Source organism: Limulus polyphemus, unplaced genomic scaffold (genome assembly GCF_000517525.1).
Source record: "Limulus polyphemus unplaced genomic scaffold, Limulus_polyphemus-2.1.2 Scaffold1412, whole genome shotgun sequence".
Lineage (NCBI taxonomy): Eukaryota > Metazoa > Arthropoda > Merostomata > Xiphosura > Limulidae > Limulus > Limulus polyphemus.
The window spans coordinates 153,825-180,110 of NW_013667022.1; the positions used below are offsets into that span (position 1 = coordinate 153,825).

General features: G+C 30.2%; 1 protein-coding gene across 1 annotated transcript in view; it reads left to right on the forward strand.

Annotated features, from left to right (window-relative positions):
• The window catches only part of LOC106463453 (DNA-dependent protein kinase catalytic subunit-like), a 169,878-nt gene that overhangs the window by 96,207 nt on the left and 47,385 nt on the right, over nt 1–26,286 (forward strand). The window contains exons 50-67 of the mRNA XM_022390945.1: nt 885–1,025; nt 1,608–1,759; nt 4,298–4,432; nt 4,876–5,109; nt 5,808–5,957; nt 7,557–7,730; nt 10,333–10,422; nt 11,827–12,037; nt 12,526–12,718; nt 13,598–13,813; nt 14,196–14,308; nt 17,265–17,396; nt 19,142–19,318; nt 20,712–20,799; nt 21,917–22,043; nt 22,524–22,662; nt 24,398–24,475; nt 24,872–24,982. Of these exons, the coding sequence (XP_022246653.1) occupies nt 885–1,025; nt 1,608–1,759; nt 4,298–4,432; nt 4,876–5,109; nt 5,808–5,957; nt 7,557–7,730; nt 10,333–10,422; nt 11,827–12,037; nt 12,526–12,718; nt 13,598–13,813; nt 14,196–14,308; nt 17,265–17,396; nt 19,142–19,318; nt 20,712–20,799; nt 21,917–22,043; nt 22,524–22,662; nt 24,398–24,475; nt 24,872–24,982 (2,661 nt within the window). The remainder of the gene's footprint in view (nt 1–884; nt 1,026–1,607; nt 1,760–4,297; nt 4,433–4,875; nt 5,110–5,807; nt 5,958–7,556; nt 7,731–10,332; nt 10,423–11,826; nt 12,038–12,525; nt 12,719–13,597; nt 13,814–14,195; nt 14,309–17,264; nt 17,397–19,141; nt 19,319–20,711; nt 20,800–21,916; nt 22,044–22,523; nt 22,663–24,397; nt 24,476–24,871; nt 24,983–26,286) is intronic.

A 26,286-nucleotide genomic window follows, 5' to 3' on the forward strand; every position in this document is an offset into this window, starting at 1 on the left:
TAGAGTGTTTAGCTTTACAGAATAGAGTGTTAGCTTTACAGAATAGAGAGTTTAGCTTTTACAGAGTAGTGTTAGCTTTTACAGAGTAGAGTGTTAGCTTTACAGAATCATGCGTTAGCTTTACAGAATAAAGTGTTAGCTTTACAGAATAGAGTGTTAGCTTTACAGAGTAGAGTGTTAGCTTTACAGAAGTAGAGTGTTAGCTTTACAGAGTAGAGTGTTAGCTTTACAGAGTAGTGTTAGCTTTACAGAGTAGAGTGTTAGCTTTACAGAGTTGTGTGTTAGCTTTACAGAGTAGAGTGTTAGCTTTACAGAGTAGTGTTTTAGCTTTACAGAGAAGTGATTTAGTTACAGAGTAGTATGTTAGCTCTCCAGAGCAGCATGAGTTAGCTTTCCACATAGATGTAAATTAGCTTTTAATGAAACTGTTAGCTTTACAGAGAAGTGATTTAGTTACAGAGTAGTATGTTAGCTCTCCAGAGCAGCATGAGTTAGCTTTCCACATAGATGTAAATTAGCTTTTAATGAAACTTTAGGTGTCATGATAGAAGCTGTGTAGCAACGTGTTATCTGCAATACAGGAACTTTTGGCTTAAAGAAGATATTTTATTGATATGAGGAGTGATTTAAGAACAAGTATATTTCCATCCTAATTATTTCTCATAATTTACATTTGTAAATATAATGTTACAGAAGTTAGGATTGAAACCTGTTCTGATTTTGTTAATGTACATCAATCCAGGTAGAGTCAAAGATTCTACTGATGTGTTTTGAGGAATAAAATTATTCGGTGATGGCCACTATTATACATCCTTGATGAATGTGTCACAGTGAGACTTTGCATTAATAAATATTGATGATTGATAACTTTCTTTGTGTTACAGATTTTCAAGCCATATGCAGGATCTTTGTTAGATCCTTTGATACAGTTGGTCGTGAGTGGAACACTAGGACAAGAAATCAATTATTTTATATTGGATGTATTGGTTGTGCTTATGACTTGGGCAACCGTAGCAATACCAGAGGTAAAATAAGCTCTTTTCTGCTGTATCAACAGTAGTGATAAGATAGAATGTGATTCTCATGCTTACCATAAGTATCAGAGTTGAGGTAATTTATGGTTTTATCGTTGACTTTTACAGCAATATCTGATGTAAGATAATATATAATTTTACAGCAATTCTTAGAGGTATTAATATTGACTTCTGATTAAAGCAAGCTATCTACATAGACCAGAACTAAAAATATATACCTAGTTAACTGTAATGCTCAAACTATACTATTTATAATGATTAGAATACATTGTTGTGCACCCTCAGTGTTTACGACATTTTCATCTGTAAAAAGGTAAGTATGACTTTACCACGGACATTTACAGCAGTTTCAAAATAAACTATTGAGAATGGCAGAACTGATATTAAATGCCTTCTGTGAGAATTTTTGAAACACCCTGTATCATGTTCAAACATTTTCGAATAAAACTTTTAGGATTCCAAATGTGCCTTTTGATGCAAAATCATTTGAAATAACAGGTTTTCTTTGTAACTGCCAGTAGTTTTACACATTTATGTTTGAGTAGCCTTGGTCTATATTCACCTTTGTTACAGGACACTGTTATTGGAAGACATGCTGCAAATAGTATCTTAGAGTTTCTAATGACAAAATGTGCTCATCCACGTAAGGACATTTTCCGCAACAATCTGGAAGTCATTAAAACTGTGGTAGAATGTTGGAAACCTCGTCTAGAAGTACCAACAAGGTAAGGATTACTTACATAGAAACAGAGTTTTATAGTAAACGTTTCTGAAAATATTTTCTTAATTATACTACAATACTTGTTTGAAAATTACCTTAAAATGTTTGAAAGTACAAGCAAAATATGAATAATATACCTTGACCAAGTATAATCAACTTTCAGCAGAATATTCTTGAAACCTATGTGGTATTGTATCTTGTCTTAAAATATCAACTGTATTATATTATTAGTACATCATTTGGATTAAAAAATCATGGAATGACACTTGGTGTGGTTGATGTTTCTGTGTTTAACATCCTTATTAGGATTATTTTTATCCTGTTCCCAACTTGTTGGGTATGATATGACTTTGTGGTTAGCATGCCAGATGGTGAATCTGAGGATTCATGGTCCTTGTCCCATTTCAGCAAAACTGCACTTTAGAACCTTTGGTGCATTATAAGAGTGACAATTAAATACCGCTATCTGATTAAAGTAGCCTAAGAGTTTGTGATAGGTGCTGTTTACTAGCTGTCTTCACTGTAGTCTTTGTAGTCTATTTATTTGCTTATGCCTGTGATATAAAAGTAGCTTCAGAGGTGTAGAATCTTTGAAAACAAATTTATGTCCAAGAAACATCCAAGCAAAAAAAGTAAAATATAAACATTTAAGATTGTGGTTTTATTTAATAATGAACACAATCAATACAGGTGCAGTGCAATCATGATTTCTGTAAGTGGTTTGAAAAGAATTGGCAGAGCAATTGTTTCTAGAATATATTCGGATTTCAGTGTGGCTATTCTTTCATGTAACAAGAAATAAACATGAGGAATCTGTCACTGAGTTAAAGAAAGAAATTGCATTTTTGGTTAATATCAAAAGAATAAGTGTGATGTAGCAGATGGAAAGATGGTGTAGGAAAGTTTCAAATTAATAGAAGAGACAATGGGGTTATTAGGAGTAATTGTTATCTGTGCAAGTGTAAATCTTGATAGATTGTTGGTTCAGAAGTACAAGATGACATAAACTCAGTTATTAATGTTGACCTCATTGGATCCCTAATCACCTTGAGCATAAGTGTGGGAGCATTGTTAATGTTAAGAGTATTTTGGAAATGAAAGGGAATAGAGGACAGACTGTGTACACGGCATCTAAAGCAGGATTAGTAGGTTTTACTAGGTCTTTAGCACAAAAGGTTTGTTGTCAAGGTGTACAAGTCAACCATGTTGTACCAGACTACGTTTAGACAGGTACGACAGAGAAATGAACAAAAAGTTCCATTAAATAGGATAGGGCTTCTGGATATGTTGCAGAAGGAGGTTTGTTTCTAGCCACTTCATCATTCATTACAGGAGAGGTCTTAATCATTGATGAAGGAATATCTCTAACTAGATGAAACAAAAATGTGCTAGTCATTTTAACCAAACCAATAGTCATTTTAACCAAACCAAATGAATACTTAATGTACAAAATGAAGGATACTGTTCTAAAAATTTGACTATTATATCAGCAGTAAAGATTATTCACACACCACACTCAAAAGGCTATATTTATTAAAATTATTATTTAAATATGAATATCATGTGTATATTAAAATGTTCAAAAATAATTTTGTTGGAATAAATTTTATAATTCATGATATAACACTCTATTCCATTTCTCCCCATTGTTCTGTCTTCATGTATCAGTTTCATTCTTCAGCTTATGACCAGTTTTTGTTTTATATATATGTATATATTTGTAAAAATGTAAACGTTCAGATATGCTTTAGATAATTTTCAAAATGGCTAAATGTTTGATTTAAACAAGATTTTGTGGTCAATGATAGCTCTCGGTGAGGAGAGTTTATATCTGTTTCTAACTTGTCTGACTATCACTGATTCAGAAGCATCAGACAAATTCTGGTTTATTGACCACTTTACCTTCTTTTTTAACATTTTCAATCATGTAGTTTTTGGAATTAGCTCTTTGGAGAGACTGGAATTCCAATTCCAAAAGTTTTCCTAGTAAAGTTGGTTATGTTAGACATAGACCAACAAAATGTAGAAACCTATTTATATTGTTTTATGACGAACAAGAGACATAGACCAACAAAATGTAGAAACCTATTTATATTGTTTTATACGAACAAGAGACATAGACCAACAAAATGTAGAAACCTATTTATATTGTTTTATACGAACAAGAGACATACACCAACAAAATGTAGAAACCTATTTGTATTGTTTTATACGAACAAGAGACATACACCAACAAAATGTAGAAACCTATTTATATTGTTTTATACGAACAAGAGACATAGACCAACAAAATGTAGAAACCTATTCATATTGTTTTATATGAACAAGAAACATAGACCAACAAAATGTAGAAACCTATTTATATTGTTTTATACAAACAAGAGACATAGACCAACAACTGTGTATTTCAAATACGTACCTGAAAATCACAGTAATGAGTATTCAACTAAACTGCTAATTCTGAAATCATGTTGATTTTTCAGCAGGTACACATTTTCAAGTAAGATTGAATAAATAGAATATTTTTAAAATTTCTCTTCAGGATTATATGTGGTCAGATGTGCATGACAGATATTACAAGGAAAGAAAATCTGGTCGGTATACAGTTGTCAGGAATTGTGTTAGCTAATGGACTTTCTCCTTATTCTGACACAGGTGGAAAATTGGAGAAAGCAAGGTTCGTATAAATCATTGTATGGTTAAATAGTGAAGGATGACAGCTCTTTCAATGAGTTAGGTTTAAACATGTTATTTGATATAAAAACAACTATGAGCTGCTAATGTTTTAGATCTTTTTTCACAGAGTGATAAGTTGTATTCATGAATGTATTTAAGCATCAGTTATTCAGATTTTCTGTGTATATGTGTATGTCAAGCTTATTGGAATAAAAATGTGTTTATTGCTCCAAACTGTACTTTAAGCATATATAAATGAAAGAATGGTGATTTGTTTAGTTTTGTTGAACTTCTATCAATATTTCTTGACAAAAGTTAAAGATTCCTTATCTCTTCATGTGTTCTGATCAGTTCTGTAACATTAAGATAAAATTTTATTAAACTTATAATTTTCATTGATTATTATAAAGTGTAGTTCCTTACAAAACTTGAACTCATGTGCAGGTTTCTTAATTTGCTGGCATCAAACTTAACATTCAAGTACAAGGAAGTTTATGCATCTGCTTCGGAAGTGATAGGGATGGTTCTGAAGTATATGGAGGAGAAAGAAGGATCTCCTGATGAAGCTTTTCAGAACTCTATAGAACAACGTGTGACAGAGCTTAGTAATACCAAACAAGATCAGTTTATTACTTGTGTGAACAAAGTGCACCTTCACTTCCCACCTATTGCTGACCGGTATGTTAATTCATCTTTTTTTGGTAATTAGGATGTACTAGAGAGCACATAAACTTTTTTTGGCTTCCGGAGGTTGCCTAGATTCCTGGACCCTTGGTCTTTATGGGCTGAGTCTCAGGATCAGCTAAGAGTTTCATTTTCTGTTTTCATTCCTACATAATTTTCTGGTAAAAGAACATGAATTATATTTTTGTCATAGATCCACTTGTTTTATCTGTTTCCTTTTTATTTAAGAATAAATGACAGACAGACAGTGCACTATGATTTCAATTTTCTAATCTTTAATGTTTGAAATACAGTGTGACCTCGTAATACAGATAATTTTTGTGACAATTATTCTGTACAGTGAGATGAGAAAAAACCACCATTTAGGTTTATTGACAGGCTGAGTTATTGTAAAGGAAATTAATACTAGTCATATAACATGGTATGATGTTTTGGTAAGTTTGTTTGTTTCAGATAATAATTAATGTTGTATCAATTGCATAGGAAAAGGAGGGACCACGTGTCTTCCTTTTATTCCTTACTATTACAAGATAAAAAGCATTCAAATAGAACAAAATATGAAGCAGTTATTATATTTTTACAGTAAAATTCTGTTAATAATAAAAATATTTTATAACATCATAAATTGTTGTTGTTGCTTATAAAATAATGTTTTGTCTTATTTATGGACTACATGTTAAGATATGTTTCAGGTTTTTACAGAAGTTATTGTTCCTGCTACCTAAAGTACATGGAAACTTCAGAACGTTAATCATGGAAGTCGTGGCTTCTCGTGTTGAGTATATTCAAGGAGGTTTTACTGAACTCAAAACCAAAGGCCTTTTGATGATGATAACCCACAGGTTATTAATATCTTTGGCATTGTTTAAGTGATTCAAATATTTTTGACACTGTAGTTTTTGTATTCTGAGATCTAAAAACTTAGCAGTTCGTTCAAGTTTTGGTGATATGCAATCATTTTCTGACAAAGACAGCAGTTTATTAACAACAACAGAATCTTACCTCAAAACTCATATTTTCAGTAATGGTGAGAAGAATGATTAATTATATTAATTTTGGGTTTGGGTTACTGATTGATGAAAGATGATGTTAAAAATTCCAGTCATTTGTAGGTGTATCACCATCAGTAATTGTAGTGGAATCATTTGAAACACACTAGTCAGGCCTAGCCTAGTATTCATTCAAACAAACAGATAGATTTGTGTAGGCCTTCCGACTGTTAGCTATTCCCACATCTGTATTAGAATATTTAAATTTTAAACAGCGCAACAAATGCATTATAGTAAACATCTGCTCATCATTCCGAATATAAGTTGATCCTCTTTCTAATTATTTCTAGTATTTTAAGCTTTGAGCTAATAGGTAATCATATATTGTGTTTTTGCTTGAAGATGGCCTATGAATATGGGTGAAAACTTGAAAAAATTGCTAAAATTTTAGTAGATGATTTTGTAGGTTTGTGGAATTTTTTCTCGTATACTCACTTATTATTATTCAGTTTGTAATTTCTAAACATGTGGAAAGACAATAAATTTATGTATTTAGAGCCAAAAGTTCAACATAAATAACAGTATATCACAAATAAATTAGTTGGTTTACATAATGAAGACTTGCTGGTTCACATTTATATAATGGAAACCATGCACTTTACAAAAATGAGGCTCAACTATGTATGATAGTTCTTTTAAGGCTATTCTGTTCTATTGCAAACTAGATTTCATGAAATAAAAGAATAACTGTGTTTTAAAACGACATATTTTCACAATATGGATGTTTTTATGAAATTTAGTAGATGTTTATCTCGAGAAGTATAATTGTCATCAACGCGTTATTTATTTAACTAATGCAGATATTATTTGTGACACTTCTTGTTAGTTAGCAAGAGAAAAACAACTAACTTTAAGTAAGAAAATATGTGGAATATTTTTGTTCTGCATGAGACCAGGTACTGAGAACACCTTATCACTAAATCAGTAGTTATCTGTAAGACTTTTCTAATGTGTTAATATTACATTGAATTGTTGAAGAAAAGACACTGAAAAAGTCATTCTAGAATTAGCTTTTTTTTCTGCATATATACTATAACTTTACATGTATTTTTACCCTAAAAATAATTGATGCATGTGATAATTGTTTTTATTATTTTACAACTAAAGTACACTTACCTACCAAATTTTTAAATCATTATTTCATCTGATTGTGCTGTGCCTGTATAGGTGGGGAGAAAAATGAATTCTGTATTTTTTTTTATAGTAGAAGAATATGTGTAAATGATCCAATCTCTATTTCAGCATGTAAATGGTTTAATCTCTTCTAAATGGTTTGTAGTTTGTTTAGTAACAATATCTTTGAATGTTGTATCAAATAGAGCTAAGATTGTGGATTTATAAAAAAACCTAGATTAATTGTTATTCCTAATTGTTAATGTAATCATGTTTCAGAGATGAATCAGTCAAGAAATTTTCCCTGCAGGCCATTAAAGGCCTTCTCCCTCAGCTGACATCAGACAATCTTCTAGAGGTGCTTCCCATGATCATTAAACTTCAGTCTCAGCAAAACCCACTGATTCGAGAAGTTATGTACCAGATTCTTATGGATGTTTATGCTAACTTTAGGTTTGTGAAAATATTGTCTATAATATGTTACATTGAAGTAATTTGTAATTTTTATATATGGAAGTCTTATTCAGGCCTCCCAGTGGCTCAGCAGTATGCCTGTTTACTTTCAATGGTAAAAACCAGGTTTCAATACCCATGGTGGGCACAACACAGATAACCCAAGATATATATGTTTTAATTTAGTGAATTGTTTGCTTAGAGATTTGTATACTTATATACTGGGCCCTGGCATGGCCAGGTGGTTAGGGTGCTCAATGGCCAGGTGGTTACCAATTAGGTAACATAGAGTTTTAAGAGAAGTATAAACTGAGACTTGTTTCTTAATCGTTTTTTTTTTTACCACTTTCTTTTATCAGTTTGTTTACAGCACTGTCTACGTTGTACATTTCCACTGAAAATTCAGAAGGTATTGTTATGAGATATGTTACATCATCACATCAGATAGGAAAAGAATTGTGATATTATTGCTCAGGTTTCACAGTATCTCTGCTACCTGGATTTTCAGTGTGGCTTTCATTTGTCAATTGTGCTCCCACTGTGCCCCCCAGTGGCACGGCGGTATGTCTGCGGACTTACAACGCTAGAATCCGGGTTACGATACTCGTGGTGGCCATAGCACAGATAGCCCATTATGTAGCTTTGTGCTTAATTACAAACAAACAAGCTCCCACTGCTTGCCCCTGTCCATCTGTTAATCCAAACTTCCCAGTCTTGTAGACAGGATATTTCAATACTGTATGGATGAATTTTAACCAAACTTACACAACGGGTATTAAATACAAAATTCTAGACATGATTTACTTTTGAAGATCACGAGTCAAGGGGGGGACATAGGTGTTTGAACTTATTGTCTTTTATTATCAAAATTAATTTATAGACATCCATCTTAATTGCACCAAGAGACTGTTAGTTGTGGTTAAAGGTATATTTATAAAACTGATAAGAAAGTGACCACTTCAGGATATTTCTTTTATAGTTACCTTGTAGATTCCGATCTCTGAATAAAATTCTAAGTTATTTTTTATAGATTTACCATTTCAGTGCTGCTGAAAAACAGCTCTCCCAGTATTAAGACTGTACAATCACAACTGCGGACTTACAACGCTAGAATCCGGGTTACGATACGCGTGGTGGCCATAGCACAGATAGCCCATTGTGTAGCTTTGTGCTTAATTACAAACAAACAAGCTCCCACTGCTTGCCCCTGTCCATCTGTTAATCCAAACTTCCCAGTCTTGTAGACAGGATATTTCAGTACTGTATGGATGAATTTTAACCAAACTTACACAACGGGTATTAAATACAAAATTCTAGACATGATTTACTTTTGAAGATCACGAGTCAAGGGGGGACATAGGTGTTTGAACTTATTGTCTTTTATTATCAAAATTAATTTATAGACATCCATCTTAATTGCACCAAGAGACTGTTAGTTGTGGTTAAAGGTATATTTATAAAACTGATAAGAAAGTGACCACTTCAGGATATTTCTTTTATAGTTACCTTGTAGATTCCGGTCTCTGAATAAAATTCTAAGTTATTTTTTATAGATTTATTATTTCAGTGCTGCTGAAAAACAGCTCTCCCAGTATTAAGACTGTACAATCACAACTTTTTCCATTTCTTTGTATAAATTAGTTGCATCACTCACAGGCAAGAGTCTGTTACTACTTTGTTTTTCCTTTAAGTGAGCTGATACTTTGTCACTGCATGATATTAGATGCTTCTTTTAGTTCATGGTTTTTCATCTAAAACAATGCATTTTCTATTTCAGCTATTAAACATTATAAGCTATTTCATTTTAAAACATAAGACTCAGTAAGTGATGGCCCGGCATGGCCAGGTGGTTAGGGCGCTCGACCCGCAATCTGAGGGTCGCGGGCTCGAATCCCCGTCACACCAAACATGCCCGCACTTTCAGCCGTGGGAGCATTATAATGTGATGGTCAATCCCACTATACGTTGGTAAAAAAGTAGCCCAAGAGTTGGCAGTGGGTGGTGATGACTAGCTGCCTTCCCTCTAGTCTTACACTGCTAAATTAGGGATGGCTAGCACAGATAGCCCTCAAAACAAACAAACAAACAGTAAGTGATGGCCCTTATCATCATCACATCTGGGATGTAGGGACATGAATTGTTTCATATTTCATCTAGTCATTGGAAGAGTTTTCTTATTCAATAAGGGCTAACTTGTTTTTTAACATTTTTTTTTTACATTTAACCAAAGTTTCATTTAGTCACATTAGGTATTTGAAATTTATCAAAAATTTGTTCTATCTGATTTTTTTTCACAAGTGATTTAATCGTCAAGTTACTAATTTGGAGTCCATATGGAGTGGAATCAATTACAATATTAATTGTATTTTTAGTTACTTACATTTTGTATGTGTGTGTGACTCGTAATTACCAAAGTTGTAGAACCTAAAGCATAAATAGTTTTAATAAAATGGTTTAAAATGCCTTTGGTATACATATGGAATCAGTAATTGTAGGCTTAAGACTTTAATAAACTTCTATTGAAAATGAATATGTTGTATTGATTTTATATTTTTATTTGTGTATGTGGTTATTGTACATTAATACACAAAATATTTTTCAGCATGAAAAGTGGAGCCAAAGAAAAAGAAATTACTCGACTAGCTAAGGAGACTTTACTTTTAGGACTTGCTGATCAAAACATTGCCCTAAGGTATAAATTTCATTTGAGTGATCCATAAGTTTCAATTTTAGTTTTTACTTTAATTATACACCTAAGTATGGCTTATTCAGTTCAATAACATCAAAGTTAAAAATGTTTTGACCAAGTGGATATTTCTGCTGGCTTCAGTAATATAACACTGTACTTAACCTTTTATATTACTGCTGTATTCAGACATGTTAAATCATGAGGATTTTTAATTTTTTTTTTCCTGTAGTACAGTTTCCACTTTTGGTAATTTTCATGTAAAAACTATGTTATGATGTAAAAAATAAATATAACTGTCTATGAATGGTAGGAATATCTGATAGCATGGCACATAAGCACATAGCACATTTCCTGGAAGATCCCTAAAACATTCTACAGCATAAAAATGTTATATATCAGAGATAAAATAATTGAAATATAAAAATAATGGTCAGTTTGCTGTTTAATAGAAAGTTCATTATATAGTTTTAACAACTTCATTCTGTTAGAACTTTAAACTGTAAGTCTTTGTCCAATGTAGAATTATGAGTGTTTGGTATTTCATTTGTCGAAATTTGTCGCACATTATATTTGAATAATATTTTGATGGTTTTTTTCTTCCATGTTATATGACTAATAATAACATAGACTAAAGAGTTCTGTGTGTAAGTAAGTTTCCTTTACCATCCAAAAGTATAGCATTTAAAATGAGAATAATTTTTTTTTCCTGGTAGCATCAACAAAGCTGCTTGTAATACTTTATTTTTTTCATCCTTAAACTAGTTTTGTTTAACACATGGTAATAGTTTTTACTTGATAACATTAATCCAGCTTTCATTCTTTTCAGTGCTAAAATATTATGTATAAGTTATCTATAAAAAAAATCTCAAAATCAAATTTTTATAGATCTTTATTGGGTTTGCCCCCAGTGGCTCAGTAGTTAGCCTGAAGACTTATAACACTAAAAACCAGGTTTCTATACCCATTTTGAGCACAGCATAGATAGCCAATTGTGTAACTAAAAATAAAGAAACATTATTGGACATTTCAATATATATATATATATATATATACATATGTTAATAAACTTAATATACGAAATTTTGTATTTACTTATTATTAAACAATTTTGAAATATGTTCCAGCTTTATTTTTAACTTCTGATAGAGTAGTTTTTAGATAATTCAAACTTAGTGACATTTAATAAAGTATCTTCATTTTTCCATATGCATTATAGTTTGCTAATTTAATCAAGTGAAATTTAATGAAGTATCTTCCTTTTTTTGCACATACATAATTTATAAAGTGTCTATTAATTTATTCAGTAAAATATCACAATGTATCCTCATTTCTGTGTTAATTATTAAAATTATTTCAGCATTTTTAAGTTTGGTGACGCATTATAATGATGATGTGTATGTTACTCAGGCTTCTGGTAAATAATTTTTGGAGTAACCCTTCTCGACTACCTAGTGCCACTAAAGAAAGATTTTTGACTTTGCTTCAACAAATGTATTCACCTCCAACAGAAGATAAATTTCTGGAATATGGAACTTTTCTGTTAATGGAGTTAACATCTCTGAGTCCAGATTACAATCGTAAAATTTTTCCGAATCCGTTATCAGACTGTCAGTTTCAGGTAAGTTGTAATATTTTTTTACAGTGTTTCTAAAACAATAGATTTTGGAACATTTTTCCTTAAGTATATACACATGATTATCAGCATTTGAATTTCATTTTATACATGTGATCTTTTAGACCATGCCCCAGGTATCCCGTAAGCTCATATTTGGTGCACCTCCGGGTGTGTCGTAGCTTTTATGGAGAACTTGGGGAATAATAATCTCCACATTTAGGGCACTCGGAAGAATATCCTTGGAAATAATAAATAAAATAATAAAAAGATTAAAAACTCATGATGTCCAGGGATGTGATGTAACAGGTTGTATACTGCCTTTTTATTATACTCAGATTGTTAGAAACGTTTCAAAAGTTTCATGCCCAAAGAAATGTGTTAAAATTTCAGAAGATTTCCCCCCTGGTTCAACAGTTCTGTCTTTAAGTTTATCTTACTCTTTTTTTCTTTTCTTTTCACAATTTTACATTGAGAGTTTGATGTTATCACAGGTTTATAACGTTTCATCCTCTTGGAGGCAACGTCATTCTGCAATGACACCCATGTTTGCAGAAACGCTGTTGCCGGATGGTACTTTAGGAAGTCTTCAGACAGAAACATCTAGTAATACACACGGCACGTCTGGTGGACAGCATCTTCGTGCAACTCAGGCAAATCTACAGTTTACGGCTACCATGGATCCTGGTGACTATTAGTGTATACTAATGTAATATAAGTTGCTGAATTAAGTTTAACAGCTTAAAAAAGTTTTACACTTTCTCATTTGTACACACTGAAGACTTGTAGTACTAGCCTAAAGGTTTGAACAATCAGTTTCAGCCGGTCATGATACAAAATTTGTTATCCATTGTACGCTAACATGTTACATAATACATCTTTATACTACATATGAGAGATAACAAAACTATGTGTGTAAGTTTAATCTCCACAAAAACATATTTTGTGCCTTAACTTCTGTACAGTTAGTAAAACAGTTTCTTCTCCACCTCTTGGTTATTGAGCATAGCATTTCTAACCTATAAAATTTACAGTTATTAACTACCAAAAACACTAATGAATGTAATTAATAACAATCTTTGCATAATTTAGAAGAATTAGTACATTTAATTGCATTTGATTAGAAATTTAAATACATTAGCAAATCCAGTGTATTCTGCTAATGAAAGAATGTTTAATTTAATGCACTTTTTAGCTGGATATACACATATTTAGAATATTTCAAAGGAAATTGTATCCTAGGATATCACGTAGGCAAACAAACGATTTATGGAAAGGAAAGATCTAATTTCCACTTTTTATACTGAGCTCACATTTTTTGTTGTTTTTTTTATATAATTGTAAAGCTATTTCTAGTTAACTTCAAAACTTTCTTCATGTTAAAATGTTTGAAATGAAGCGAGAATTTATAGTTTGTATGTGTAAACTTTTCAGTTGGGCTTGAATGATATATAAATTGAATTTGTTGTGAGACACAAATTATAAAAATATAGTTTAAATTTTTTTGTACAAATTTCTCTCTTTTTTTCATTTTATTTTTTTATTTTATGTAACATTTAATGTCAGGGGCAAAACCAAAGACTTATAATTGGCTGACTCAAAGCTCGATTGACACCATGGAACAGTGGGGATCACTAGAAGCAATGGATGCCAGTATGGGATCAAGTGGTTCTTCTCTGCTTTTTACTATCGGAAGAAAAACAAAAGCACCTGCTTCTAGTCCAAAGACAAAAGGTGGTAGAAGTTTAAAAGCTGTTTCAGATGAAGTTGATAGTACATCAGGTAGGACAACATTTGTTGTTTTTTATTATTATTTACTTTACTTTTATGTTCTTGTCATTATCTATGAGCAATTGTTTTGATGGAACAAACCAAAAATATGCCTCTGTTATCATTATAACAATAAATTTCCAAAATTAAGAGCCCTAGATTTAAGAGTTTTTGCTGATCAGTTTTTCATTTTAAAATACAGAAAAAAATTTTCAGTAAAATAAAATACATACAATTATTTCCATTGATAAACAAAACAAAATATTTAAAGTAATATATATCGATTTTTCAGCTTTTAATTTGTTTTTGTACTTCAGAAAAAAAAAGAAACTGAAGGTGCAAAATTTTTGTAGCTGGTTGTATTTTTTCTTTATCTTGTTTTTTTATGTAACAGATTCGAGTTCAGTTTCAGACATCTTAAGACTGAAAAGACGTTTTGTAAAAGATCAAGAAAAGCATCGACTTGTATTTGTTAAAAGGGCTGCAAGGCTCAAGAATATGAGAGATGTAGGTTACTTTATTTTTTATAGGTGTGCATACTTGTAAGTTAAGTTAACTTGGGTTTACAAAAATCTTATGATAATTCAAGTGGAAAGAAAGCTGCACAAATATTTGAATAGTAGTAAAAAAATATTACTGATATGACTTTAACGGAATGGTGGAATAGTTTTTAAACATTATTAATAAAAACATGGAAGTGTCTTCTTGGGCCAAAGAGCAATAAAAATAAGTTTTCAAGTGAATTTCATGAACTATTTCAATGATATTTTACTAGTATTGTTTTTTTTTTCATATGGTGTAGTTGTTTTCTAATGATACAAAAAGGTATTTTAAAAGCATTCTTAATTTGAAATTATTTGACATTTTTATCAATGTGTTCCATTTTTGTACAGATCAAGGGCTCTATATTTGTTTTTCCATTTTCATGCTACTATTAAACTACGGGCACTCTAGTATATTAGATATTTGTTTTTTTGGGGTAATAGTGAAACCCTCGATTTGTCAACATTGCTTAACAATGCATATACGTGATAGTGAAGCATTATGTTGGTTTAAAATAAAATAAATAAAGTTTAAAGTTGGAAGATGGTGTCAATCACATGTTTTATAGACCAGACGAATTATGTAAATAAAACCATATTTAGTACCAACCAGTTTTAACCCTCTTGCTATGGGCTCGGTCAATGTAACTGACCTTTTCAACCCCAAAGTAACCATCAGTTTCCTACTATAACTTTTAATATGTTTTGTATTTCTTCACGAAATTTAGCAAGCTTTCAGTAAACATTACAAATCGTTTGTTGTACACAGAAAATCAGTTTTTTTTAAATAAGTATTTTTACTAAAAAATTGTCTGCGAATGTTTGGAGTCAGATTTTTGACTGCTCCCAGTGCAAAGTGATTTTCATGTTAAGATATTTGATTACCTCTGAAAATTGTCATATTTCATTTGTGTTATCTCTAAAATCTCCTAACTCTATTTTAACTCTATACACAGTCGTCCCCTGGTGGGATGGTGGTTGGTCCTCGGATTTACGGTGCTAAAATCACGTGTTTGATTCCCCCTCAGTGGAAACAGCAGGTAGCCCAATGTGGCTTTGCTATATCACAACACACACACTCACTCTACACCTTCACTCGATTTGGCCAACCTTGTAAACACAATAAAAAAATACAAATTGGGTTTCTTAATTACCATTTTTTTTTTCTAGAATGACTGCAAATTATAACAGAAAGCTACAAATGTTTATCCTAAATGGCTTAAGGCACTCATAACAGTAGAGATCTGTTTATACTTAATTTTATTCTTTTTATTGCCCTTTGACCTGTCTAACTACTAATCGTACCACAAGCTGTAAATTACTTGGCAAATGTGTATCTTGTTGAGCGTTCCTAATGAAGAGTTGTTTTTTTTAATTATCTTACCTGATCTAACCTAATGAGTTTCTAATTTTTACATTTTAGTTACTTTTATGATAATAATAAAAGAATATACATCAAAAACAAGAAATATATCACTTATCTCAGACCTTGTTTTTTGCTGTCAGTTGCTAATGAAATTTAAGTCTACTTTTTTATATTACTGATATTAGTACACTAAACAGTTTTTATTTACTTAACTAATGCACCTAAGGACACAGAATAATAACATGCACAAAACAAACAATGTCCTATAACTATCATAATTTATCTGGCTTTCTAACTTATCTTAAACTTGTCAATATGGCCACCTCGATAGAAACTTTCAAACTGAAGATGAAACAGACAGTACTACAGAAACAGTATAATGTAATACATCATTTGATAGATTTAAACTTTGGATTTCTATTGGTTATAAACAATATAGTATAAAACATCAGAGAGAACTATTGATAATTTGTAAAAGAGAGGATGTGACAGGTGTTTATGACAAGGGGATCTGATTTTTTAGTTTATGACTCCATAAACAAATAAGAATGAAGACTATAAAAAATTATACTTAGCCTTTGTAATATCTATATTATAATAAGTAATATATGTTGAATTACCTACTTCTCAGAGGGGTGATGAATAAATTAGAGAAGAGGGAGAACCTAGACAACTAATGTCACAATTCTCATACTAGGGGAGATATTTTTTAAACATTTCTTTATAAAATTAAGATCTTAAAACTTATAATATTAAATATATTTTGATGCTAAGGTTATTCATATACAATGATAATAAAATAGTTTGATTAACTTTTGAATGTAACTCTCTAAAAAGTCGCGACATACAAGCTTTGATATTCCTGTAGCAAGAGGGTTAATTTTTTGCTCTTCTTTTATGAACACTTTGAGGTTTTGATTAACTTTAGAATGTAACTCTAAAAAGTTGTGACATACAAGCTTTGATCTTCCTGTAGCAAGAGGGTTAATTTTTTGCTCTTCTTTTATGAACACTTTGAGGTTAAGGCAACAAAATATCATACTTGCAGTAAAACTTTTCATAAATGTTATGGAAAGTTAAAAACATATTTCTTCCATTATGGTTGTGGTTTAGCTGGAAGATAGAATAAGTACACATATATTTTTTTAATATTCTGGGTCTTAAATGGTATCTCATCAACATATCATATCCCTCTTCTTTCAAAACTAAAATCCTGTCGTATAAGAGCATTGATGAGCAGAGCATATATAACCCATTGAGTAGCTTTGCTCCAAAACATCTGGAAACTTTACTACTTGTTCTTTTGTTTTTTAGTACAGACAAAATTAATTGCTAAAAATATAATAAAATGTTTTGAATAATGAAAAGTTAGACAAACAAGACAGAGAAATTTTGTTTGAAACCTGTATTAGGTGTTCTCCCACTGAACTGTATTACTCACTGTTTGACTAGAATATCTATATATGATCAGGATGAAAGATCCAGAGTTGCGTGTGTGAAGGTAGGATATAAATATTCTTGGGTTCTTGTTTATCAGGTTTCTTTGTTTATTTAGGATCTACTGAAAGAGCAGAGGTCTAGAAGAGAAGCTCAAGTTACCATGTACCGTCGATATCGAATTGGAGACTTTCCAGACATAGAAATAAACTATTCTTCAATCATTGCTCCACTTCAAGCTTTAGCACAGGTTTATTGAATTTTATTGTAATACATATATATATACATAACTAGATTCTTAAAAATTACACAAAATGTTTGTAAACTTTGAATTTTTAATACAGTTCTTTTCTAAAACTGCAGAGTAAAACCATCGGTTTTTTATGAAGTAACACAAAATAACATGATATTATATTTAAAGTAATTCAACCAGTCTGATGACTGTCATTGGATAAAGACTGAAAGCTTTCTAATGAATAATTTCCACTCCAATGTAAAATATGTACTTGTTCAAGCAGTATAATATCTCACATTAATAACAACTGTGAAAAATTTAGCAAATAAGCCATTAAAAAATAAGAGGATAATTTTTTTTTGTAGCATTCCCTGAGTGCCATTTTATTGATTATATAACTAGAAAGAAAAAAAACCGACATAAAATAAAATTAAAAGTATTTGTATTTTATCAGGGACAGCTGGGGCTGAAGCTTCCTCAAAATGTGCCTTAGCCTTCTCTGTAGCCCCTGCTCCCAGTGAACAATGCTTACTGTTAAAGCTGGTTCAGTTCCTAAATAGTACAACATGTGTGTTCACAAGAAGTAGAGTGCAACTCTTCAAGTTTTTATCAAGCCCACCTCAGCCCCTTTACCATTAATAGGCTAGGAGTGCCCCTGTATTTTAATTATGTTGAAGATCCTTCGAGGAAAACCAAAATGTTAAATTGCCAAAAAACTTGTATGCTCTAGAATTGTGAAAAAATTATTTTATGTTCAGAATTATATAGATGGCAGTGAGGTTTAAAACGTATGAATGTTTTTAGATATTGCAAAGAAACATGATATTCAGCATTAAATTGGTGTTTATTTAATAGAAGTAAGTTCATAGTTTTCATGCTAGAAAAGTCAGTTTTGCTGCTATATTACAATATTAAACTGAATAATTTTTAAAATTATGTAAGATCAAAATAAAAATAGAAAAAAGTGGGGTAAAGACAAAGAAAAGAGATATGTTTTTTATCCTTAATTTAATCTTTTTTGTGTTTATTTTTATGAAGATTTATCTGTTTATTTGAGCTAGTTTATTTTTAATAACTGCATAGACAATTCTTGATTATTATGTAAGGACTTTGAATATAAAACAATTTCACTATTTTGCTGTATTTTGTTAGATTTTTATCACATAATGGATTGTTTTACACTACAAATAAGTTTACTGTTACTAACTTTATAGAGTCAATGTTTAAAAAGTTTTAAGTGGTGAATAAATGTTCAATAATAAATATAATTTTGGTATTTTAACAAATATATTATGAACTTTGCCTTAAAACATAAAGAAAAATAAACATTTATTACTACCAAATATCTTTTATCCTTTGTACAGTCGAAAGAGTTGAAAATTTATGTCGGAATGTCCACACTATGTTTTCTACTTCCTGACCCTATAATACAGTGAAAAGGCTCAAGAGTGCTATTTAAGTCTCTTTCAGAGTGTGCATGTACTTTTGTTCATGATAACATTTCATTTTTTCTGTGTAGTTTTTATTTAAAATTTGGTGATTAAAGAATTAGTTCAAGACTGATAAAATAAGTGAAGAGTAGGTGTATTTTGTAGGTACAGACAAATTCGTTTAAGTTAAATTCTATAATTTTCGTTAATCATTTACCAATGGTTTCCCCCTCATTTTTTACAGGCTTTTGTACTATATATATATTAAAATAATAAAATGGTGTGGTGCATTTGGAATTTTGATTCAGTCTTTATCTTGCACTTTTGTAGAAGGATCAGAATATAGCCAAAACTTTGCTGACATCTGTAGCAAAAGCACTGTGTCAATCAGAAGAGGAGAATCATCCCCATGATTACATTGTTCTTTGTAATGAATTGAAACAAGTTTTTAACAACATTCTCCAACAGACAGTTCAGTTTTTTCCACCTTTTATAGGATTTGTGGAAGTAAGTTGTATTTTGTTTTAAACCATATAAATAACATTTAATGGTTGGTATGTCTCAGTTAAGTATAAATAAATAGCATATGGTTAATGTGCAAAAGTATGGGTTGCTCTCGTTTTTTGGTGTTGCCTTCATGTAAATGGTAAGAATTTCATGAAATATATTTTAGGAACTTCAGTAAATGTTTCCAAAACAAATTAAAATGTTCAAATAATGTGTAGAAATGACTGTTTAAATAATAGTGGTTAAAACCTAAAATCGATACACTTGTTTTATTTCATTGTAATAATTCATGAAATGTACTGTAGATATTTCTAAACCAAAGAAATCTGAACTGTCTTCCGAGATGTTTATTTGAAATGTTTCATAAGTATTTTTAACATTTTCTTTTACCTCTCAGAAGAAAATGTCATGGTGGCACAATTAAAAAATGTTGTAGTTAGATATTTAAGTGGTGTTTGTTTGTGAATTTTCTTTTAAAATTATATATCCAGTAAGTAACACTATTCTAAGAACCATTTTTGATCAGGCTATTAAAAATACTTAAGTAAGTAAGTAACACTATTCTAAAACCATTTTTGATCAGGCTGTTAAAAATACTTATGAGCTTTAAGCTATTTCCTCTGTATAAGACAAAAACATATTTCTAAACTCTTGAATTTGTGAGAATAAGTATATATGTTTTAAACATTGTGAACAAATATACTTAGGTTTGGTTTGGTTTAATTGTTATTGCCTGTAGTGTATGTTAGAATGAAGGAATTGTTAAATTTATTCTACTTGGAGATGTACGTACTTATATTTACATTACTGATTTTTATTTTAAACAAACAAACTTATTTATCTTTTTCTAATAATTTGCTTGTGAAAGTTGAAAAATTTGTAGGTTTAAAAATATACAAGTTACACTTCTCTGAAAGTCATGTCATACCTGTCTAAAATTATGCACAAAAAGACTTTGCACTCATTCACAGATTAAGAGAAACATTAACAAATTGTTTTAGTTTTATAATGTTTAAATGTTTTTGTTGATGTTATTACTGTGAAAATGTTTCTTTTTGTCTTAGCTGACTAGGAATTTTGAAATTAGCCTTTGTCTTTATCAGATGATGAGTTCAGCTTTGTCTCTCTAATTTCAGAACTTGATTGTTTTTTAAGTTATTTAAATAAGAATTATCTACTACATTCTTCAGAAAAGTAAAATGTCTTTTTCTTGTTAGGCTTAGTATGTAAATATATGCTATATGTTAGGCTTAGTATATAAACATATGTTATATTTATAGTTGATAATTTTACCCCATATCTGATTAAGAGAAAATACTTTTTGTGACATTGATTTGCTTTAATATAGTTGTCTGTTATGGAGATAAAGTCTGAGTTTTTGTTTTCCCCATAGGAAGTTTGTTACCACAGTGTTCAACATCTGCCATTAGAACCTGAAGAGGTCAGTAAAGTTTCCCAAGCAAGTGGACAACAAAATCTTGGTAAGTTATTATGTACAGTACATTCCTTTTGAAACTTTATCATCAAAAATCCTAAATTTCATAATTTTTAACATTTCATACATAAACTAGTTCTGTTATGGGTTTTATTGGAATAATCAGAAACACTAGATAATATACAACGATGGTTGCATTAGGACACATAATAATATACAATGATGGTTGCATTAGGACACATAATAATATACAATGATGGTTGCATTAGGACAAATAATAATATACAATGATGGTTGCATTAGGACACATAATAATATACAATGATGGTTGCATTAGGACACATAATAATATACAACGATGGTTGCATTAGGACACATAATAATATACAATGATGGTTGCATTAGGACATAATAATATACAATGATGGTTGCATTAGGACACATAATAATATACAATGATGGTTGCATTAGAACACATAATAATATACAATGATGGTTGCATTAGGACACATAATAATATACAATGATGGTTGCATTAGGACACATAATAATATACAATGATGGTTGCATTAGGACATGTAATAATATACAAAAGTAACAATGATGGTTGCATTAGGACACATATGATAATATACAATGATGGTTGCATTAGGACACATATGATAATATACAATGATGGTCCAGACATCCAAGCATAAATTATCCCAAGTTCTTTGTTATTCTGTTTATTTTACAAAAGCCATATAGATCTACTTCAACAGCAGTAAAACATTAAGAAACTATAATAACAAGAATTAAAACAAATACAAAATTTCAACATACAAGTTGTACCACAAGTTTTCTATGGTGTCTCGTACTGGTAGACACTTGGATCAGTGACATCTAATAAAAAGACAAAAAAATTTAACAAAAATTTGTTTCTGAGCTAATGCTACTCTTCAATTATTAACTATAGCTATATGCTGTATCCTTGTGTTGCTACCAAAACTAATGTTGTTTCTATGTCAAGAAGATTGTGATTGGAATATTTTATTTATTTAGTATACACCTCTTCAGAATTTATTATTTGTTGATTTATTTTTTATCATGATAAAGGAAAAGATTTTCCATCATTGATAATTTCTGGAATGTAATTTATTTGTGTACTTTCATACTTGTTGTAGGTATTTTATTGTTGGAAGAGATTTTGATAAAATCAACCACGGAAGAAACAGAACATCAGAGTAAAAAAGCACGTAGAGAGAATCGAAGCAATAGTCCAGCTACATCTTTGTGGATAAGACTTGCTGAGTGAGATTGTTTTCATGTTATTGCTTAAAGTGATAATTTTTTACAACCTTTTATACTTTTCCTCACAATGCTAATTGGAGAACTTGATTGTTGTATTGATTCCAAATAATTAAAACTATTTATAGTTCAGATAAATAAATAAATAATTTTTTGATAACTTATAATGGCAAAAATTTAGTAATGTTGTGCTAGGTGATTAATTACAAATGGTACTTTTTTTTTAACAAAAAGTTTATTAAAGAGAACTAAATTATTATTAAGTACTTACAATTTGAAATTTATATTTATTGGTGGTGCAGATCCAAATTATTATTATTATTACTATGTTGAGGAAAATTAATTGAATGGAATGTTTATATCATAGTTAAACATCAATAACAAACATTGTGTGTGTGTAGATATATATAAAGTTGAAGTCTTGTGAGATAATCAATGAAAATGACTTGCATCAGTCTATATTGGAATGAAATATTGTTACAGGTTGTACAAGTCTCTAAATAACTATGATGTAGTTAGAGGCATCTTCAGTAGCTCTGTAAATACACAGACAGAAAGCATCCAGGCACTTGAGTTTGAGGCAAGAGGTGATTACACTAAAGCCTTACAACTTTATATTCAGGTAAAGTAACTTTAAACTACCACTTATTTATTAAAACTTGTTTTCTACATTTTTGATTTGATGTTGAAATTTAGTGTTTTTGAGAAGAAACTTGTAAGTATATTTAAACCAAGAAAGCAAAATTAGTGTAGAAGATATTAAAGTTTTGAGTCTCTAACTGCTATGTTATGGTAGGTAGGCATATCACAACGTTTCTTCATTTTTATTATTAAATGTATCTTCAAACCCATTTTTATAAATAATGAGTTTTATTTTTTATCAGTTAGAAATACAAATTACTGTAGTAATGAATTGTTTAGTTTGTTGAAAGATTGAATCAATTTGTTACTCATGAATAAGATCACAAATATTAATTTTTCAAAACTGTCTTTACCTGATAATGTTAAATATGATACTTACATATTTGAATATGAATATTGCACAGGAAACTTGTTTTCTGAAGAGTAGTACATGTATCTAGTTAGCTGTGTACCTGTTAAGAATGTGTTATGACAAAACACACCATAAATTTATTTATTTACTTTTACAAAATCAATAATAGTTTCTAGGAGTACCTTTGTTTGTTTTTGTAAATAAGAATATTCCCTCTGACTGTACTTTATCTTTCTGGAAAGTTATCAACAGGAATGGTTATACTCTGATCTTCTATAATTTGATTAAACAATGCTGTTATTCTCTAGAAAATAAGAGTTCTAAAATTCTGAAAGTAGTTAAGATAATTTCAGTAAAATTTCAAATTAAGTTGCACTGATAAAGTTACAAAAAATGTTTCTTTGTGAAGTTTATAATCAGAATGTATTTTAAAAAGTTATATTTAAAGCTGTAAACATTTTTGAATCAAAATAAACTACAAATTATCTTTAGGGATATGCTAATAATTCTTAATGCGTAGATAAGAATTAATAGAAGGAAGTAAATTGTTTATAGTGTCTGATAAATGTTTGTAATGACCCAAAAGACGTTACCATGGCAGAAAATCATGGAATTTTAAACTCAGTATAAAGGGAAAAAATGAGCTGTCTTTAATGATAACTGAGTTAAAAGCATAAGATACAATTCTAGTAAGACACTTTAATAGTCATTCATGCTATATGGTTATGCATTCTTTCATCCTCTAGCCAACAAAATTAAAACTGTTCCTACTTATATGAATTCTAATCTCAATTTTTGCCTCCTTTACCTCTCAAGGTTTAAAGCCCTGCCTAAAAGGAGTTTGAATTATTAGATTCTTCAGTTAGCCAATTTATGGCATGTCTTAAGACACTACAGTTTGTAAGTTTTTACTGTAGTGTAAACAGCCTGAAAAGTGTTGTGATCTATAAATGTATTCAGAAAAGTAGGTATTAAACAATAAGCACTTCAGAATTTTTTATATAGACAGTTAAAAAACTGGTATTGCTTTAGTTGAATTTCTTTATTTTACTGTGAAATATTAAAATCTGTTTAGTTACCCTTCACAGAAAACAACTTGCAAGAATATTAAAGCTAAGCAATTTCTCTTATTGCCTATTAGAATAATTAGGAAATGAAATTAAGGTATTTTCTTTTGAATGTATGTGAACTATTACATATTCATGTAAATGCTAAAACTCTTGTGTCATCCTAATTAACACAGGCTTCGTATTCTCTGTTTGATGATCCAGCTTGCTTTGTTGTGAAAAACATTTAAAATTACCTGTAAAGTTTGAAAACTTCATATATAGAACCTCTCTGTGAATCTTTGTACATTATTTAGTTGTATGAGAAAACCGTGTGGCCTGACAAAGAGCCAGAACAAGCAGAAATGGATCTTTGGGATGATGCCATACTTAAGGTAAATATCGAAAATTGTTAACTTTGGCTACAAATTCTTTAGATTTGTTTTTTTACACAGAAAAACAATTTGAGTTGATATTAGTTTCATGGTGGTTTCAGTGAAATGTTACTTTAAATTTTCACCATTTTTATTATTTTAATACATATACAACTGAACTTTTGTATCAGCTTGAATTGAATTGGTAAAATTAAAATGTAAGACAGTTCCATATGCTTGCTATTCAGTTATTTCAGCCATAATAGCCTTGAATAAATACTTTGTATATTGATAAAGAAATGGATTATAGTAAATTGTCCTACCTGAAAAACTTAGAAACAACTGTTCTTCACAGAATGTTTCATGGTTAATCTGTCATATGTACAACTGTGTTAAATCTAACATTTTATGGTGTAGTGTTATGATTCTCTCACTCGATGGGATGCCCTAGAGAAGGCAGTTGTGTGCCGTTTCACTGATGGACAACGTCCAAATTTAGACCGTGTTTGGGAGGATTCTTACTATCAGGTAGTAATCTTAGAATGATGTGTTTAGGTTCTTCAACAAATTGAATTAATATAAATTTCTGGTTATATTATGGTTACAGATCATTTTAGACACGAGTTTTTATGAAGAAAAATATAAGATTCCCGTTACATCACATACAAGACTGAGTTGTTTAAAACAAAAGCTATTTTAGTTTTAATTTGAGTAGTTAAAAGTGCTAAATTTCCAAGGATACCAGCTTAAAATAAGTATCTATTATGAACTACAACAGTGGTTCATAATAGGGATCTCAAAGAATTGCAGAAAATCCTTTTAGAACATTTTTGCATAAAGCACTTTAAACAGCAAATTTCAGTTCAAACAACACTTTAAAGTCTTTACTATTGACTGCTAAGGCTGTACATGTATAAAAATGTACAAAATTACACATATTAGATTTACAAGGAAAAGAAAATCTGCTCAAAATGCCCTGTTTGTAATTTTTCTTCTTATTATTATTCTTTTGTCAGTCTACAACAAAAACGGCTTGGTATATTGCACCCAAACCTTTTGTAGAATACTAGATAAGGTACTGCAAAGATTGTGGGGGTATTGAAAAGTCAGTTTGTTTCTTCTATATTTTATATAAGCTAAAACATCATAAGTCTAGTGTAAACGATGCTATCATTACCCCTTTAAGTTAGCTTTTGTACAAATATCTGATGTTTCTTTAAAAAGTTTAAGTACAGGGTGAAACAGGAATTACTAGCCAATAATAGGTGAATATTAGATAACTGTAACATGTAGATACTCAATGCTTTGTACACTATACATTTAGTGTCTTTAGGGAGCTAACCTGTATATTGTGTATGAAGTGAAGGAGTAAAAAAAAATTAATAATCATATTAAACACATTGATACAGTAATTACCTTAAATACACAAAGATTATTTTATAGCAATGTTTTAGATGTATATTTTTTATTTGAAAAGGCTGCTTTTCTACTGGTAAAATTTTATACACACTTAGTTTGGGTTGTGTCTTAGTATAGGCATATATTTGCCAATTATATTGAATTTAATTACGTGGAAACTATAAATGCTCACTATATTCTCAAAGAAATTTCCATGACAATTTCTAGCTGCAGCTTGACATTTTACATCTCAAACTAATGTGAACAAATAGTCAATAGCTACAGTAAATCATCATGAACCACATCAGCTAGCTACTAGTTATGTTTATTATCATTACAATGTATAAAGTTAGCCACCGTATCAAGTAATCCTTTTCCATAGTTGAGCATAAAAACGCCAGCAAAAAAAGATAAATAAAAAAATTGGAAATTTA